Source organism: Macaca mulatta, chromosome 13, assembly GCF_049350105.2.
Source record: "Macaca mulatta isolate MMU2019108-1 chromosome 13, T2T-MMU8v2.0, whole genome shotgun sequence".
Lineage (NCBI taxonomy): Eukaryota > Metazoa > Chordata > Mammalia > Primates > Cercopithecidae > Macaca > Macaca mulatta.
The window spans coordinates 82,167,907-82,186,587 of NC_133418.1; the positions used below are offsets into that span (position 1 = coordinate 82,167,907).

Consider the following 18,681-nt stretch of genomic DNA (forward strand, 5'->3'; position numbering starts at 1 on the left):
CATAAATTGTTTTGGATAAATCGATGTCAGATTAGGAATGCTGATAGCCTATCGAAGTCCTCAGAAGAAAAGTCACAAAGAAAATCACTTAGGAAGGGCTATCAGGTTTCAGCAGTTCCACAACCCTGCCCTCTCTGCAGGCCTCTGAAGGAGGCCTTCAGATCCATGGTTTAATCACCTAATAGAAAAAGGTGCTAAAGCGATCAGAATACGACCATAATTAGTCGGGAGTGGTGGCAGGCACCTGTAATCACAGCTACTGGCTGAGGCAGGAGACTGAGGCGGGAGAAACACTTGAACCCAGGAAGCAGAGGTTGCAGTGAGCCAAGATCATGCCACTGCACTCCACTCCAGCCTGGGCAACAGAGCAAAACTCTGTCTCCAAAAAAAAAAAGGTCGGGGTGGGGACCAGGACCATAAATACTCAAAGGAAAGATTTTGACTCCCCAAATTCAACTGAATGATGAATCCATTTTCATTTAACGGTACAAAACAACCTATGAACCTTTCAAATGTTTTTTTTTTGGGAAACAATCTGCAAAGCTCATTATCAACATACTAATAATTAATTTTTAACCATACTACTCATTTTTATAAATGCCTCAGGATCTTAGAGTCTAAGTAAAGCTGAACCTAGAGCAGTATGAAGAGGAAACCACGGTATTTAAACGTTGCAAACAAAAGAACACATCTTCAGTGCCACCTTAAAGAAAGACAATAATGACACTTAAATCCAAGTCATTCTAACAAAAATGAGGTGAAAGGGTAGATAGAAGAGGTAATCTGATAGAGGAGAGATAACCACTCAGGAGGAATCAAGTGCAGATCCAAACCCTCTCTCGGAAACCAGCTACACAAACATGACAAAACACCACGTCCTCAGCCTCTGAGCCTAATTCTGCTTTAGAAAATAATTACAGTCATAAATAACTAGAAAGAATATACGTGATACAAAAGTAACGAGACCTCAAAATTACTAAGCTTCAGAATGGAAACAAAACAGGAGAGATAAAAAATATTGAAGGGTATGAAGGTAACTTCCTAGAAGGAGCATAAGAGGCAAGTATTGCAGAAAATACACATAAAATGATTACTTATGAAACAGAGTCTTACTCTGTTGCCCAGATTGGGATGATCATAGCTCACTGCAGCCTCAAGCTCCCTTCTGGGCTCAAGGGATCCCTCCACCTCAGCCTCATGAATAGTTGGAACTACAAGCAGTCACCACCATGCCTGGCTAATTTGTTTTGTTTTGTTTTGTAGAGACAGAGTCTAGTCATGTTGCCTAGGCCTGTCTCGAACGCCTGGCCTCAAGTGATCATCCCGCCTCAGCCTCCCAGAGTATTGAGATTACAGGTATAAGCCAGTGTACTTGGCCATAAAATGATGTTTAAACGAATTAAGGTACATAGGTAGAATCCTCTTTAAAATGCTTTTTTAAAATATCACCTTCACTGACAACAAATCTCAAACCTCTAAAACTGCCCTCTCCCAAAAGAAATTCACCTGCTGTCCTGCACACTCACCAGCAGTGGGAAGCAGAGAGCTGCTGCAGCTGTGAGCCAAGAGCCCACACAGGCCCTCTGTACCTCAGGCAAGTCAGCCCACCTGCCATGAGAACTCTCCACCATCTCAGGAACAAGCTTTCCCACTGGCACTCAAGCAGGGACCACATCCCCAGTTATAATCTGAGAAGCAGTACCTCATAAGAATAGTGTTAAACTACAAGGGACTGGTTACATAAATAATAGTTTACCTATATAAGATCATGCAACATTAGTAAAAAACTAAGTTCTTACAATGATTTTTAAAAAGGTATTTATATCCGGCCCGGCACAGTGGCTCACACCCATAATCCCAGCTCTCTGGGAGGCCAAGGTGGGCGGATCACAAGGTCAGGAATTCTAGACCAGCCTGACCAACATGGTGAAACCCCATCTCTACTAAAAATACAAAAATTAGCCAGGCGTGGTGATGTGCGCCTGTAATCCCAGCTACTTGGGAGGCTGAGGCAGGAGAATCACTTGAACCCGGGAAGCGGAGGTTGCAGTGAGCTGAGATCTCACTACTGCACTCCAGCCTGAGCAACAGGGTGAGATTCTGTCTCCAAAAAAAAAAAAAAAAAAAAGGATTTATATCATATAGTTAGGGAAAATATGGGGGCGGTGGAGGTCATTTAAAACAGAGTTAAAAAGAAAGTTCACATAAGACTTAATTATCAAAATGTACTAAAATGTGGTGCTTGCACAAGGAAAAATAGATCAACAAAACAAAAGAGAATAGATTAAAAGTCTATAAACAGGCCTAAGTGTATCTAGGAACTTGAAATATGATAAAGGGGCATTACAAATCATGAAGAAACAAATTCAATAAATAGTATTGGGACAATTAATTTAATATATGGGAAAAATTAGATCCCTACCTCACTCTATTCACAAAATTAAACTCGATATAGATTTACAGTCCTAAATATGAAGAAAACTTTAAACCCATTAGAAAAAATAGGACACAAGAAATATATAAATGCATATATATAAATATAATTCTAGTTATAGTCTAAAAACTCACACACATGCTCACAAAGGGATATGTGTGAAATTTTCAACATAGCATTATGAGTAACACAGCAAAAGAAAAATGTTTTGAAAGCACTCCAGATGTTCACTGGTAACAGAATACATAAATAATGTTGTGTAGTATTATATGAAAGAATATTAGAAATAATACAAAGCAGTTAAAATGAATAAACTGTGTTTATATTTATTAACATCGCTAGATCTCAATAATGGGCAAATGGCAAGTGTTACACAATAAATTTAAGCATAAGCAAAAGAATATTTATGTTGTTTTGGATAAATACACAATAGAACTATAAAAACACAGACTACATACATAGCAGATCTGTTATAGTGGCTGGCTCTTGAATGGAGGCAGAGGTAAAGGGAAGTAGGACTCAGAAGGGAATATTAGATCCCAGAACTTTGGGAGGCCGAGGCGGGCGGATCACGAGGTCAGGAGATGGAGACCATCCTGGCTAACATGGTGCAACCCCGTCTCTACTAAAAAATACAAAAAACTAGCCGGGCGAGGTGGCGGGTGCCTGTGGTCCCATCTACTCGGGAGGCTGAGGCAGGAGAATGGCGTAAACCCAGGAGGCGGAGCTTGCAGTGAGCCGAGATCTGGCCACTGCACTCCAGCCTGGGCGACAGAGCAAGACTCTGTCTCAAAAAAAAAAAAAAAAAAAAAAAAAAAAAGAAGGGAATATTAGAGACTTCAACATTAACTATAATGGTTGAAAAAAAGTTTTTTAGTCTGAAGAACTAAAATATTAACATTTGCTTTAGGTGGCCTTATGTGGAGTTTTATTACATTATCCTCTATATTATTCTATAATTTGCTATTATGATGTATAATGCATAAAAAAGGGCTTAAAGAAAACAAAACAGTAAGAACATTCTACTCTGGGTAATGAAAACAAAGCTTTTTTTGGCTGCTGCTGTACTATTTTTCAATTTTTCATAACAGATATACATTAATTTTTAAATTGAGCAAAAATCACTTTCACCAGGAAAAACATATACAGGTAGTGATTAGATTCCACATAGTTCTGGTTCACATAAATATCTAGTTTGTTTTTTGTTTTTTTTTTTTTTTTGAGACAGGGTTTCACTCTGTCACCCAGGCTAGAGGGCAAGTGGCATGAGCATGATCTCAGCTCACTGCAACCTCTCCCCTCCAGGCTCAAGCAATCTCCCCAACTCAGCCTCCCAAGTAGCTGGGACGACAGGTGCATGCCACCACACCCAGCTAATTTTTGTATTTTTTTGTAGAGATGGGGGTTTCACTATGTTGCCCACCCTGGTATCAAACTCCTGAGCTCAAGCAATCCAGCAGCCTCAGCCTTCCAAATTGAAGTATCCGATTTTTAAAGTTCTTGCAAACATGATATCTGCACTCTTGCTTCTCTGATAAAATATTCTTAAAGCTCTAAACAACTAAAATACAAACCCATTTTGGAGATCCTAAAATTTGGGGTAAAATATAAATGTCCCAATGGAGAAAACAAAACTTTCTTCTATAAATGATTCTAGTCTTTGAGAAAGGAAAAGGCAAGGGGTTCCACAGCTTTAGTCACAATCTATAATTGTACAGAAGTACACAGAATGCGTAAGAAGCAAGGCTAGGAGCAGTGGCTCACACCAGTAATCTCAGCACTTTGGGACATCAAGGCAGAGGACTGCTTGAAGCCAGGAGGAGTTCAAGACCAGCCAGGGCAACAACCTAGTAAGACCCTGTCTTTATTTTTTTAAAATAGATTAAATTTTTTAAAAAAGAAAGCATAAAAAACAAATCTGATGTGCATTCCTCTATGAGTTCTTATATCATCAAAATAAATATTTTATGAAAAGCATTTCAAATTGGCATTATAATGAGAAAGTTAAAAACCTAAATTGTATTCCGTTTCATTAGAAAACAATATTGAAATTTTTGTTATATGTAATGAATACTGGTCAAATAACCTCACCAAAGCTCAGTTTTCTCATCTGTAAAATGAGCATCCTACCAAGCCTATCACAAGGGGTAATAGGAAATCAAATACAATAAGTAACTTCAATCAGCAAAAAACTCACAGGTCCACTTTTTTGGAGTGCAGAGAAAGCAGTAAGTGCCAGGTCCTATGCCTAGCCATGGCTGCCATTAGTGGTAAAATTAAACTGAATATAGGAAGCTTCATTTGATCACCAAAAGAAAAAAGTAAATAGATTTAAAAGATAGCAACTATAATATAATAAAATTATATAAGAAAATAGCCCCTCTGGCCGGGCGTGGTGGCTCACGCCTGTAATCCCAGCACTTTGGAAGGCTGAGGCAGGCAGATCACAAGGTCAGAAGTTTGAGACCAGCCTGGCCAACATGGTGAAACCCCATCTCTACTAAAAATACAAAAATTAGCTGGGTGTGGTGGCACGTGCCTGTAATCCCAGCTACTAGGGAGGCTGAGGCACGAGAATCACTTGAACCCAGGAGGCAGAGGTTGCAGTGAGCTGAGATTGTGCCACTGCACTCCAGCCTGGCAAAAGAACAAGACTCCATCTCCAAATATAGAAAGAAAGGAAAACAAAAAAAACCAGCCCCTCTTTCTAATGAACAGACACAAAAAACTCTCAATGCACAGACGAGTGTTATCAGAACCCAGTTAACCAAGTAACCAAGCCAAATAAACCTAGCAGTCAGGAAGGCTAAGAGCCCAAAAGCTCCCAGTCTACAGGATTGCCACAATGGCTTTAAAATTAAACAAGTAACAGAAGGATAAATACCCACAAAATTTCAAACCATGTCTTACCAAGGTGATGTCTCGGGAAGCTGCAGCAGCACTCATATGCAAACTAGGCTGCCTCACAGAACTGCTGCAATCCAGGGCTCTAGCGAATGTCCCAACAGCACTGAATAAACCACAAACACAATAAGGAAGAATTAAGTATCTAGTTTTTTTTTTTCTTTTAATGTTTTAAAAAACACATTTGGATCATGAATAAAAAACCGTAAAAGAAAAAGCAAAAACAGGTTTCTGAATGTTTGAGATTCAAACATCAAATAAAAAGAATTTTCACTCTATAAGATATTATAATTGACAAGCCAATTTACTATAAACAGGTCATTATCATGAAATCAAGAAAAAATAGCCTGTGCAGGGGGGGGAAAGAAGGAAAGGGAAGCTCTATTATAAAATGTCATGGAGTAAAACATTTGGTATTCAAATTGGCTCAAAAAATAGAAAGTCAGCTGCAGAGTTTGACTATTACAGCAAAGCAAGTTTTGACCATTTTTTAGCCCAAATTGTGAAACTCAGTAACATTTTTTTCCCCAATATATCACTAACTGTAGCAACCCTTTCCTGTGAGGGTTCAACATGAAACATATTTCTACTAATAACTCATTTAAAAAGAAATTGCCATAATGCTGATTTTAATGATTTAGAAGTCCTTCCAATATGTAAGAAACCTTAACTTTAAGACATACAGCATAAAATGAAGACTCACTACTTTTCCTGCCTGTGTTTTAAACATGTTTGCTATGGAAGAGATTTTTTATTTTTATTATTTTTATTTTTTGGGACAGGGTCTCACTCTGTCACCCAGGCTAGAGTGCAGTAGTGTGATCATAGCTCACTGTAGCCTCAACTTCCTGGGCTCAAACAATCTTCCCACCTCAGCCTCCCAAGTAGCTGGAACTACAGGCATGCACCACCATGCCCAACTTTTTTTTTTTTTTTGGCTAATTAAAAAAATTTTTTTGTAGTCAAGGCCTCCCTATGTTGGCCAGGCTGGTCTCAAACTCCTGGGCTCAAGTGATCCTCCTGCCTTGGCCTCCCAAAGTTTTGGGATTATAGGCATGAGCCATTGTGGTTGACCCCAAGGAAGATATTTTATAAATATTTTAACTAAAACACAACATTCATGTTGAAAAGTACACAATGTACAGATAGTTACTGTAAAGTGAACACATGCATGCTACCAACATACAGTTCAAGAAAGAACATGACCACAAACCAGAGGCTCCTCAAGCTCCTCTCCACAGGGAACCACCACCCTGGATTGTAGCACCACAGATTAGTTTTGCTCAAACAGAATCACACAGCTGGACTTTATGTCCAGCTTCTTTCGATTAAAACTATGTTTGTGGATTCATCCATGTTGCTAGCTACAGCTATATTCACTCATTTTCCCTGCTATGCAACATTCTGTTGTACGATGTCTCATCCCCACCTCCACTCTACTGCTGACAGACATTCTGTGTTGTTTCCAGTTTGGGGTTACTATGAATAGCGCCATAAATCCATTTGTATACGTGATCTTTTGGTGCAAAGGTGTATGCATTTCTGCTGCATAGATATTTAGGAGTGAAACTTAAGAGATATGTGTGTTAGATGACAGCAAACAATATTCCAAAGGACCTGTACCAATGTACACCCCCACCAGCAGGATACGAGAGTATTGGTTCTAAATCTTGATCAATGCTTAGCACTGTCAGTCTTTAAAATCTGAACCATTCTGGGTTGGCAGTGGTACTTGACTGTGGTCTTAATTTGTATTTAGAAGATCTTTTTTTTTTTTTTTCTTTTGACACAAAGTCTTGCTCTGTTGCCCAGGGTGGAGTGCAATGGTGCTATCTCGGCTCACTGCAACCTCTGCCTCGCAGGTTCAAGCGATTCTCCCACCTCCATCTCCCAAGTAGCTGGGATTACAGGCACCCACCATCATGCCCAGCTAATTTTTTTTCTATTTTTGTGGAGACGAGGTTTCACCATGTTGGCCAGGCTAGTCTTGAACTCCTGACCTAAGGTGATCCACCTGCCTTGGCCTCCCAAAGTAGTGAGATTACAGGCGGCATGAGCCACTGTGCCCAGCCTTTTTTTTTTTTTTTTAAAGAGAAGAGGTCTTACTATATTGCCCAGGTCGGTCTCAAACTCCTGGACTCAAACAATCCTCCTGCCTTGGCCTCCCGAAGTGCTGGGGTTACATGCATGAGCCACCATTCCCAGCCTAGAAGATTATTTTTTAAAACAAATATTGAAAACAAAAACATACTAGGAACCAACTCCTTAGTGTCCTTCATGCTGGCTTTGGGGGGAAACATATGGCCCTTGGCAATCAGAAAAATGAAAAAACAGAATACAAATCAAATTTGAAAACAGCAATGTCTCCTAACCAATCCCCAATCTAGACAGCCTGTCTGGAGACTCTAGACCAGTATTGTGTACTCTACAAGGGGCCACAAGATTGGCCCCCTTCGCAATGCACATCAAGTGTCTCCATCCAATCGCTTAGTAGTTAGGTGGTGGGCTCTGGACTCCAAATGCCTGGCCACCAATAAAAAGTGTGACCGTCCATGGTGACTGGCTCTATGAACAGTGAAGTCTAAGGATGAGCCAAGACTATTTTTCCCTCTGTATTGTGAAATAAGTTCAAAACAAAATCAGACAATAACATAATGAAGACCCTTGCATCCACTGTCCAGATCTAACTCTTATTAATATTTTGCCATATTTCTTCATTCTTTTAAAAAATAATTATAAATTTGTTAGAGTTCCCTATATATACTCCCAGATCAAATATATATAATATATATATACCCATTTAATGTATTTAAAAATCCACTAATAAAGCATTGTTTTGTACACAGCAAACATTTTATAAATAATTACTCTGTATGCACATAAATGATCACATGGTATATACCCTCATCATTATTTGTGATGTTTATCGCTTTGCTACATATAGCTTTAATTCATTCAATTGCCATAAAGTAATATTTCACTATATAAGTATACCTCAGTTCATTCACCAATTGCTTGGTAATGTACTTTTACTGTTATCATTTTTAAAATAAAAACAAAATTCTGTCCCATTCATTCTCTTAAGAAAAGGGAAAGAAGGAAGGAAGCAAGCCAGCCAGGCAGCCAGGCTGAAAGCTCTCAAGGGAAAGCGCTATGCTTAGCAACAGACCCTACTCACACATGGATGCGGTGAGCGAATTCCAGGTGCACATTCTTATTGATACCTGAATAATCCATGTCCAGAGTAAAGCCATGTCAAGTAAAAAGGATGACTCTTTTCATTAAGGATATGGGACTTCAGGTATTTTCTTCAGGTATAAAGAATTTTTTTATACTTTTCTGTTTTCTTAATCAGTAAAAATTAATACAACTATTTTCACTTAAAACAGAAACTAATAAATTTAGGAAGCAGTATAATTAAGCTTTCTTACATAACTAAAAAATAATTCAATCAGTGGGGGGAAACCAGAATACAAAGAAATAAAAATACATATACCTATAAATTCTTTTATATAAAGAAATTTCTTGACTTGATAATGCCATACTTGTACTCACCGTGCTACAACTAAAAACTGGTCAATCTGTCGATCCGTAAGTGGGCTATTTGGATCCCAAACTTTAACTTCCAATTTTGACTGTTCCCTCTCATCTGATTCTCCTGTCCAAAAATAAATAAAACGGAGTCTTGTTACTGACAAGGCGCACTGTCTCATACCACTGATGACAACGGTCACCATAGCATTAGAAATGTTTACATGTAAGGTAAGTGCCCATAGTTTTGGCACATTCTTTCAGACGCAGATGTACAACACCTCATTAAAGTGAACACTGACGATAATAACACCAAACTAACCGAATGGTATCTTCATTTAGTCCTTAACGTCTGTTTCTGGAGTACCTGTATGCGAGAGGCAGTAAGCGCCATGCTAAGAGACATAAAGATGAAAAAGCAACAGGCTGGGTGCGGTGGCTTGCACCTGTAATCGCGGCTCTTTGGGAGGCCGAGGCGGCCAGATCACCTGAGGCCAGAAGTTTGAAACAAGCCTGGTCAATATGGAGAAATCCTGTATCTACTAAAAATATAAAAACTAGCTGGGAGTGGTAGCAGGTGCCTGTAATCCCAGCTACTCGGGAGGTTGAGGCACAAGAATCGCTTGAACCCGGAAGGCAGAGGTTGCAGTGAGCTGAGACTGCGCCACTGTACTCCAGCCTGGGCGACAGAGTAAGACTCTGTCTCCAAAAAAAAAAGGAAAAAAGAAAGAAAGAAAGCATCACTTCCACAAGATGCTTAAGCTATGCATAAATACCTGTGATATAAACCAAATAAATAGCATAAGAGTGACATATTAATAGTTAATAGCATAAGAATCTGAAGAATAGAGAAATCATTTCAAGCTAGGTAAGAAACAATGTCATGAAGGAGATGGCATTTCACCTAAGAACTAAAGGGTATGAATGCACCAGCAGGGGAAGATTTTTTAAAAAAGAAATGAGAACATGAACAAAGTCATGGGGCATTAAAATGTCACAGAAAAGTAGCTCATAATGTCTGGAGTACTTTATGGAATGAGAGAAGATAGCTAAGAGAAGTGGGTTATGAACACATTACTGGAGATCCTACATAGATGTTTTTTGAAGAGATTTTATATTAGAAGCCCTTGATTTTTCTGGTAAGGGAGTGACAAGAGCAGAACCAAACTTCCACTTTCAAAGCATAATTTCCTCTGCAGAGATACCTGATAAAGACAGAGAGACATATCAGCCTCCTTCAAGAGTTCCCTCACAAGTAGTGAGGGGTTTTGGTTATGAGACTGGTAATAAAGCACAAAGAGAGGAGATTTGGGAATATCAGTGACAGACTGGATGTAGAGTGCAGATTTCAAGTTTTGTGAGCTGTACTCATAGCGTTGGCAATAGCAGAAAGGAGGAGGCTGGGCATGGTGGCTCACACCTATAATCCCAGCACTTTGGGAAGCTGGGGAGGGAGGATTACTTGAGCCCAAAAGTTCAAGACCAACCTTAGCAACACAGTGAGACCCCATCTCTACAAAAAATAAATAAAATTAGCCATGCGTCGTGGCACACGCCTATAGTCCTAGCTACTTAGGAAGCTAAGGTGGAAAGGCTGCTTCAGCCCAGGAGGTCAAAGCTGTAGTGAGCCATAATCACACCACTGCATTCCAGCCTGGGTGTCTCAAAACAAAACAAAACAAAACAAAAAAAGATACACAAACAGGAGGTTAGGGCCAAGAGAAGACTGACAATAATGCCGAATGCTTTGCTTTAGAATATCTCACAAACAGATAACTATTGAACAAGAGTCAATGTTAGGACAAATGATTGTAATGAAAAGTAGACTTGGGAGCCAATGGAATTTTTATTTATAGCTATGGATTCTTACTAGAATAAGAGCTCTTTAATGATAGCGACTGCTTTTGCCTTTGTTTTGCTTTTAATCACTGCATCTATAACATTAGGCCTTGCAGCGGCTAACATAATACTCTGAAGCCAAACATTCCCCAGTGACTGACAAACTCAGGCTATGGGCCACCTAGTATAGGAGCAAGCAGATATCAATGGAAAGGACAGGACAGAAGCAGGCGTTCCATCTGCAGCCTCTTAAGTCAGGCCACTGCTGTTAGGTTGAAGACCTGCCCATTTGTCTCTGGTCAAAAGGCAGGTAACCAGAGAGCCAACTGCCAACCCCAATATAAAATGACATAAACAGAGCAGAGCAGAGCTAGTACTAGGTCAAAAACATCTAAGGTTTGAAAGGACTTCATTCTTTGTTTTGTTTACAATTCTTAGCATGCTAAGACAAGACACTCAACATTAGGGTCATTTTCAAAGACCAGTTAAAGATCAAAAAGTTGCAGGCCGGGCACAGTGGCTCACGCCTGTAATCCCAGCACTTTGGGAGGCCGAGGCGGGAGGATCACGAGGTCAGGAGATCGAGACCACCCTGGCTAACACGGTGAAACCCCGTCTCTACTAAAAATACAAAAAATTAGCCGGGTGTGGTGGCGGGCGCCTGTAGTCCCCAGCTACTCGGGAGGCTGAGGCAGGAGAATGGCGTGAACCCAGGAGGCGGAGCTTGCAGTGAGCCGAGATTGCGCCTCTGCACTCCAGTCTGGGTGACAGAGCGAGACTTCCGTCCCCCGTCCCAAAAAAAAAAAAAAAAAATCAAAAAGTTGCAAGCCACATGAAACTTGAGAATGGAGAATGACACAATTAACCTGCCCATGTCTTTTAAAAAATAATTTAAATAAGGATAGATAGTAGTGGTAAAACATTTGACATCTACATCTTAAATAACACACAAGAAATGATGTTGCTATTCAGTTTTAAGCCCCTTCTGTTGTATACTCCCGAACGTAAGACTAAAATTGATGTTTATTTTTCAAATTCAAGTCAGTCAAATTGATAAATTTTAATTCCACCCATACAGTCTGCAGCATACAGCAAAAGTAAGACTTAGAAGAATTCTAAATAAATTCACTGTAAACAATAAAACTCTCTTGAAAGCATTTATACTAACACCAAAAACATAAAACCATGGGCTGAGAAAAAAAATAGCAAGAAGAACAAAAAATAAATACAGAAATTCTCTATATCAAACGATCATTTCAAACTAAGAGGAGATTCCCATTTTGAATAGACCAAATAATTACATTCATATCAGTTTGATCACTTCTTCACATGGAAAAAACTTTTTAAAAGCTCTTGAATTAACTTATTTAGAATTTTATAATTAAATTTTTTTCAGCTACGCTAGCAGCAGCCTTTGGAATGGCCCTGGTTACAATGGAATGAGCCAAAAACTGAACTAAGATTAATTCCATGTTAATGCTCATTCCAGTCTTTATAATAATCTCCCCTTCCTCCTCCACGTATGATAATCTGGGCAATTCCAATCTGCTCACGTGTCATATCATCAAAAAACACAAGACCATGACGATCTCCCCTAACCTCTAAATTCCTACAACTGTATTTCCCAACTAAATGTGTGATTGTATACAGCTTCCTATTTTTGCTTCATTTAATTTTGAAGAAATGTAGACCCAGCAACTATTTTAAATGTTAGCCCTAACCTTCCAGTTATATTTTTAAATCTCTAGAAAATACTGACAAAGTACTTCTTAAGAATTTTGAGGCCGGGCGCGGTGGCTCACGCCTGTAATCCCAGCACTTTGGGAGGCCGAGGTGGGCAGATCACGAGGTCAGGAGATCGAGACCATCCTGGCTAACATGGTGAAACCCCGTTTCTACTAAAAAATACGAAAAACTAGCCGGGCGAGGTGGCGGGCGCCTGTAGTCCCAGCTACTCCGAAGGCTGAGGCAGAAGAATGGCATGAACCCGGGAAGCAGAGCTTGCCGTGAGCCGAGATCGCGCCACGGTACTCCAGCCTGTGCGACAGAGTGAGACTCCATCTCAAAAAAAAAAAAGAATTTTGAGCACAGAGTGTTGTTCAAATACTCTGAAGAACTAAGGATTCCGAAAGGTCCTTTCCTAGGCAATTTGAAACATTCTTTGTTCCAAATACAGTGCGTTTTCTTTGCACCAGCCATCAGAGTACTGTGCTTTTTATATGTAATTCAGAAACACTCAAGGATGTCTTTTATCACCATTTTTGCTCAATCTTGTTCTGAAAGTTCTGGGCAACATATTAAGTTATGAATAAAAAGAATAATAAGTTACTATAACTTTTAAAAATTATAACTTTTAAAAATTATATTGACAATAAATTATATTGTTAAAACATTCATTTTGACAATAAAAATATAAAACACTGGGAAATAAAATTGGAGATTTTATATAAAGAAATTTCAAAATTTTCAAAAGAAGATGAGATGATTGAGTAAATAAAAAAGCAAGGCCAGGGTGCAGTGGCTCACATCTGTAATCCCAGCACTTTGGGAGGCCAAGGTAGGAGGACCATTTGAGGCCAGGAGTTTAAGAGCACACTGGTCAATATAGGGAGTCCCAGTTTCTACTTCTAAAATAAAAATCAAGAAGTGAGGTGAAACCAGAATATTTCACCTCAAAATATACTTCTTCGGCATATTTCTAGATGGCTATTCTGAGATCAATAAACACAACAAGAGTAGCCAGCCCTGAAAGGCTGCCTTTTATGGGGGGAGATCTGCATACGTAGAGGAAATCTACATTAGTGAAGTAAACCGCAAATGCAAACAGGATTTCTCTGAGGCCCCTTTAAATGAATCTAAGACAGACTAACTTACAGGAAAAAGAGACCAAAGGTCTGACATAGACACTTCACCCCAAGCTACACCTTTCTGAGAGCAGCTTGGAGATTACCTCGGAGGTTCATCCACATAACAAGGCAGCCATGCAGCCTTTGCTAGCCCTGCTCTCCCGTAACCTGTGTCACTACCTCCCCTCACTCTATTCTGTTTTTTTTTTTCTTCTTGTTGCCCACACTGGAGTGCAATGCTGCGATCTCGGCTCACTGCAACCTCCACCTCCCGGGTTCAAGCCACTCTCCTGCCTCAGTCTCCCGAAGTAGCTGGGATTACAGGTGCCCACCACCACGACCAGCTAAATTTTTTGTATTTTCAGTTGAGACAGGGTTTCACCATGTTGGCCAGGCTGGTCTTGAACTCCTGACCTCGGGTGATCCACCTGCCTCAGCCTCCCAAAGTGCTGGGATTACAGGAGTGAGCCACCGCGCCCCGGCCTCTTTTTTTTTTTTTTTGAGACAAGGTCTCGCTCTGTCACCCAGGCTGGAGTACAGTGGCACACAACCACAGCTCACTGCAGTCTCCACCACCTGGGCTTATGCGATTCTCCAGCCTCAGCCTTCTGAAGTAGCTAGGGCTACAGGCGTGCACCACCACGCCCAGCTAATTTTTTGTACTTTTAGTAGAGACGGGGTTTCACCATGTTGGTCAGGCTAGTCTTGAATTCCTGACCTCAAGTGATCTGCCAGCCTCAGCCTTTCAATTCCAAAGTGCTGGGATTACAAGCGTGAGCCACCATGCCCAGCACCAATTCCCTATTCTTTTGGTAACCTCAGGATGGCGGTATTAAAAACTTACGTCATCTGGCTCTTCTTTGAGTCTCATAGTGTTTATATTTAAGTGTTATGATAGAAGAGTCAAAAAGTTAAAAAAAAAAATAAACTTTCAGTAAGCTAAAGTTAATTTATTACTGAAGATAATTTTTAAATAAAATTAGTATAGCCTAAGTGTACATTGTTTATAAAGTCTACAGTAATGTCCTAGTCCTTCACATCCACGTGCCACTCACTCACTGACTCACCCAAAGCAACTTCCAGTGCTGCAAGCTCCATTCACGGGAAGTACCCTACACAGTGGGTGCACCACTTATTATCTTTTTACTGTATTTTTACAATGCCTCTTCTATACTTAGCTATATTTAGACACATAATACTTACTATTGTGTAATAATTCCCTACAATATTCAGTATAGTAACATGCTGTACAGGTTTGTAGCCTGGGAGCAATAGGCTATACCATATAGCCTGGGTGTTTAGTAAGCTGTACCAATCTAGGTTTGTGGAAGTGCGCTCTATGATGTTGGCACAGCAATGAAATTGCCTAATGACACATTTATCAGAATGTATTGCTGTCATTAGGTGATGCACGGCCATAAAAGAATTTAGTTTTGGAAGCAGATATAAAATGTTTTGAATATCCACAAATGAAATAGTTCTAAAATAAGGGAAAGGATTAACTCATCTGGATAAGATTATAATATATGGCAACAGTAATCAAAATAATACTGTACGTACTACCATAAAAACAAACACAATCAAACGTACAGAAATAGACCAGACCACATAGTCATTTATATTTGAAAATTTACGTAGTATTATAATTATGTAAATATTAACTAACATTTATTGAATGGTTACTATATCCCTATAAATTTTTCATACCTGGCCTCTCCCCACTAAGTGCCCCTTCCTACCTCCACCCCCCCTACCAGACGTGACAACTAAAATGTCTACGTATTGTTTAATTCTCCTGAGGACAAAATTGCCCTATGGCTGAAAATTGCTGTTTTATATGACGGCAATCAATACCTGCTTAAACAATTCTTACAGGTCAGTATTTCTAAGTTGACAACTATCCACTACGTTGTTAAGACGTTCATATTCTGCAAAACTACCAATTGAAGGTAATAGCGTTTATGAAAAAATAGGATAAAACTCTCAAAACCTAAGAAAGTTAGTGACCAGAGCATTCCAAAAAAACTAACAATCATAATAAAACAATTAAATCTCTATTGCCATTTGCACCAAGCATAAAGGTCCACTTGATCTTTTATCTCCTTAAACCCTGGATTCATGCTTCTTCCACTGAGCTGTAGGTCCCTTTTTATAGCTTCAAATAAATTAAAAATTGAATCTAGAATGCAATTTTTCCCCCAAACACTGGAGGAAATATCTTCAGAGTCTCTTTATCTGTAACTCAAAGCTTCCCCATATAGTTTTAACATAGTGGAAAGTGCCTCAGATTTTCGGGCCACAAAAATCAGCCACTGCTTAAATCAAAGGAAGGCACTTTTGTAAAAATTTCCACTTGCTCTTTCTTAAACTCTCCTTATCTGTGAAAACACTTGTTTCCCTTATTGCTGGGGAAAGTCACATATGAACTGACACATTTTTACTCTATACTAACATTTTCCTATTTGCCAACAGAATATGAGTTAATACAAGTTTTAAGTGCATACAATGTAACAAAAGATACACTAATTTAATTCTTTAACACACTGGAGTATGACTGGTATAACAGCTTTTTTTTTTTTTTTTGGAGAGGGAGTCTGTCTCTGTCACCCATGCTGGAGTGCAGTGGCGCGATATCAGCTCACTGCAACCTCTGCTCACTGCAACCTCCGCCTTCTGGGTTCAAGCAATTCTCCTGCCTCAGCCTACCAAGTAGCTGAGATTACAGGCACCCGCCACCACACTCGGCTAAATTTTGTATTTTTTAGTAGAGATGGGGTTTCACCAAGGTGGGTCAAGCTGGTCTCAAACTCCTAACCTCAAATGATCTGCCCGCCTCAGCCTCCCAAAGTGCTGGGATTACAGGCGTGAGCCACCGCACCCAGCAGGTAACAGCTATTAAATGAGTATTACTAGAGGCCAGGGGAGAGGACTGTAACAGCTGGGCATGTGCTAACTGCATGACAAGAATTACCTCATTTGCTCATCACAATGATAGAATGTACTACCTACGCTATCATTCCCTGTTTAAAGAGAAACGGGAACTTGGAGGGGTTAATCATTTCCCCAAGGTTACTCAATTAAAACACAGTATAGTCAGGATTTACCCAAACTTGTGAACCTAGAGTCATTTTCATTTAATAATTTAATGTTGTTATAACATACTTTAACAGTTGAAATTTAAATTTAATATGTAAAACAAATTTTTTCTTAAAACTCCAATGTTATAATACATTTAAATAATGACTCAAAACTTCTCATCTCTTTTATGGAAAATTTTCTAGGTGATTTATTCAAACTCAGTGAAAGACGTAAAAGCTAAAAGACGCCTTTACTTTCATTTGTAAACTTCATACTCTTCTTTTCAGATCTCTAGAGTTTGTTAGGTGATGGGTAGCCATAAATGAATTTAAAAATCGAAAAGCCACAAAAAGATTTATTCCCTAGCAAGGCTAATGCCACAACAATCTCTTAGTATCCATCAAGACATGTTCACAAAGAAAGCAAGCCTGTAACATATCCTGGCAGAGTGCTGCTGCTGCCACCTACCCAAGATATTAATTCCAGTTCTACATTCCATGCCAATGCAAATTAGAATCTGGCCACTGGTGGAAATGTACCCACTCAGGAGTACTAAAAGGGTTAGGAAGAATGGATTCCAGCAAATCCTAAACATCTGTTCTTGAATATGATATGTCCTACTATTTAACTTCCCTGCAATCAGGTACTAGCTACAGATGGAAGTTTCTGTGATGGCAATGACCATTTCAAGTGTGGTTAATTACTGGTATACCTATTGGTATCCCCACTCCTTCTCCCCCAAAAATACAGTCATTAGAAAAAAGAAGGGTGGCCAGGCGCAGAGGCTCATGCCTGTAATCCCAGCACCTTGGGAGGCTGAGGCTGGTGGATCACCTGAGGTCAGGAGTTCGAGACCAGCCTGGCCAACATGACGAAACCCTGTCTCTGCTAAAAATACAAAAATTAGCTGGGTGTGTGGTGGCGGGCACAGGTAATCCCAGCTACTCAGGAGGCTGACGCAGGAGAATCGCTTGAACCTGAGAGGCAGAGGTTGCAGTGAGCCAAGATCACGCCACTGCACTCCAGACCGGGCAACAAGAGCGAAACTCCATTTCCAAAAAAAAAAGAAGGGTTCTTTAAACCTTGCATCTACTCAGTTGCCTGATTACAAGTGAAAAGAAACATTCTGGATATGCTTTAAAGCTTCAGGCTGAAATAAGAGTCCAAAATGGCTTCTACATTTATGGTGAAAAATATGGTATTTTTCAATAAAATCTATAAATCTGTTGTTTTTGTTAGAGATGAATACTTAACAAAGAAAACTACCAAGTTATAAAATGTAAAAATAAATACCCAGAAGTAGCCTTGAAGAAAGGGAAAGGCATTCCTTGTTTCTGGTTAAAACATTCCAAGATTGCTAGCAGTGGGGGGCTGGGTGGGAGGCAGGTGGGGTGGGGGGATGGCTCACACCTGTAATCCTAGCACTTTGGGTGGCCAAGGTGGACAGATGGTTTGAAGTCAGGAGTTCAAGACCAGCCTGGCCAACATGGCAAAACCCCATCTCTACTAAAAATACAAAAAAAGCCGGGCGTGGTGGCACATGCCTGTAATCCCAGTTACTCGAGAGGTTGAGGCACAAGAATCGTTTGAACCCAGGAGGCAGAAGCTGCAGTGAGCCAAGATTGTGCCACTGTACTTCAGCCTGGGCGACAGAGTGAGACTCTGTCTCAAAAAAGGTTTTTCTCTGTAGCATGTGATGCTCGATAGGATTTTACCTACAGTAGACTTCCTTCTTTTGAGTCTCACTCTGTCGCCCAGGATGGAGTGCAGTGGCGTGATCTGGCTCACTGCAACCTCTGCCTCCCGAGTTCCACACCATTCTCCTGCCTCAGCCTCCCCAGTAGCTGGGACTACAAGCACCCACCACCACGCCCAGCTAACTTTTTGTATTTTTAGTAGAGACAGGGTTTCACCATGTTAGCCAGGATGGTCTCGATCTCCTGACCTCATGATTCGCCCGCCTCCACCTCCCGAAGTGCTGGGATTACAGGCGTGAGCCACCGCACCGGCCAGTAGACTTCTTTCAAAAACAGGGACAACCCTCTCAAA

General features: G+C 40.1%; 1 protein-coding gene across 8 annotated transcripts in view; it reads right to left on the reverse strand.

Moving 5' to 3' along the window:
- Window positions 1-18,681, reverse strand: part of MTA3 (metastasis associated 1 family member 3) — a 187,273-nt gene that overhangs the window by 90,152 nt on the left and 78,440 nt on the right. For all 8 annotated transcript variants that reach the window (XM_028831591.2, XM_028831590.2, XM_015112218.3 and 5 more), the window contains 2 exon segments: window positions 8,894-8,996; window positions 5,345-5,444 (listed from right to left, as the gene is read on the reverse strand). In XM_028831591.2, the coding sequence (XP_028687424.1) occupies window positions 5,345-5,444; window positions 8,894-8,996 (203 nt within the window).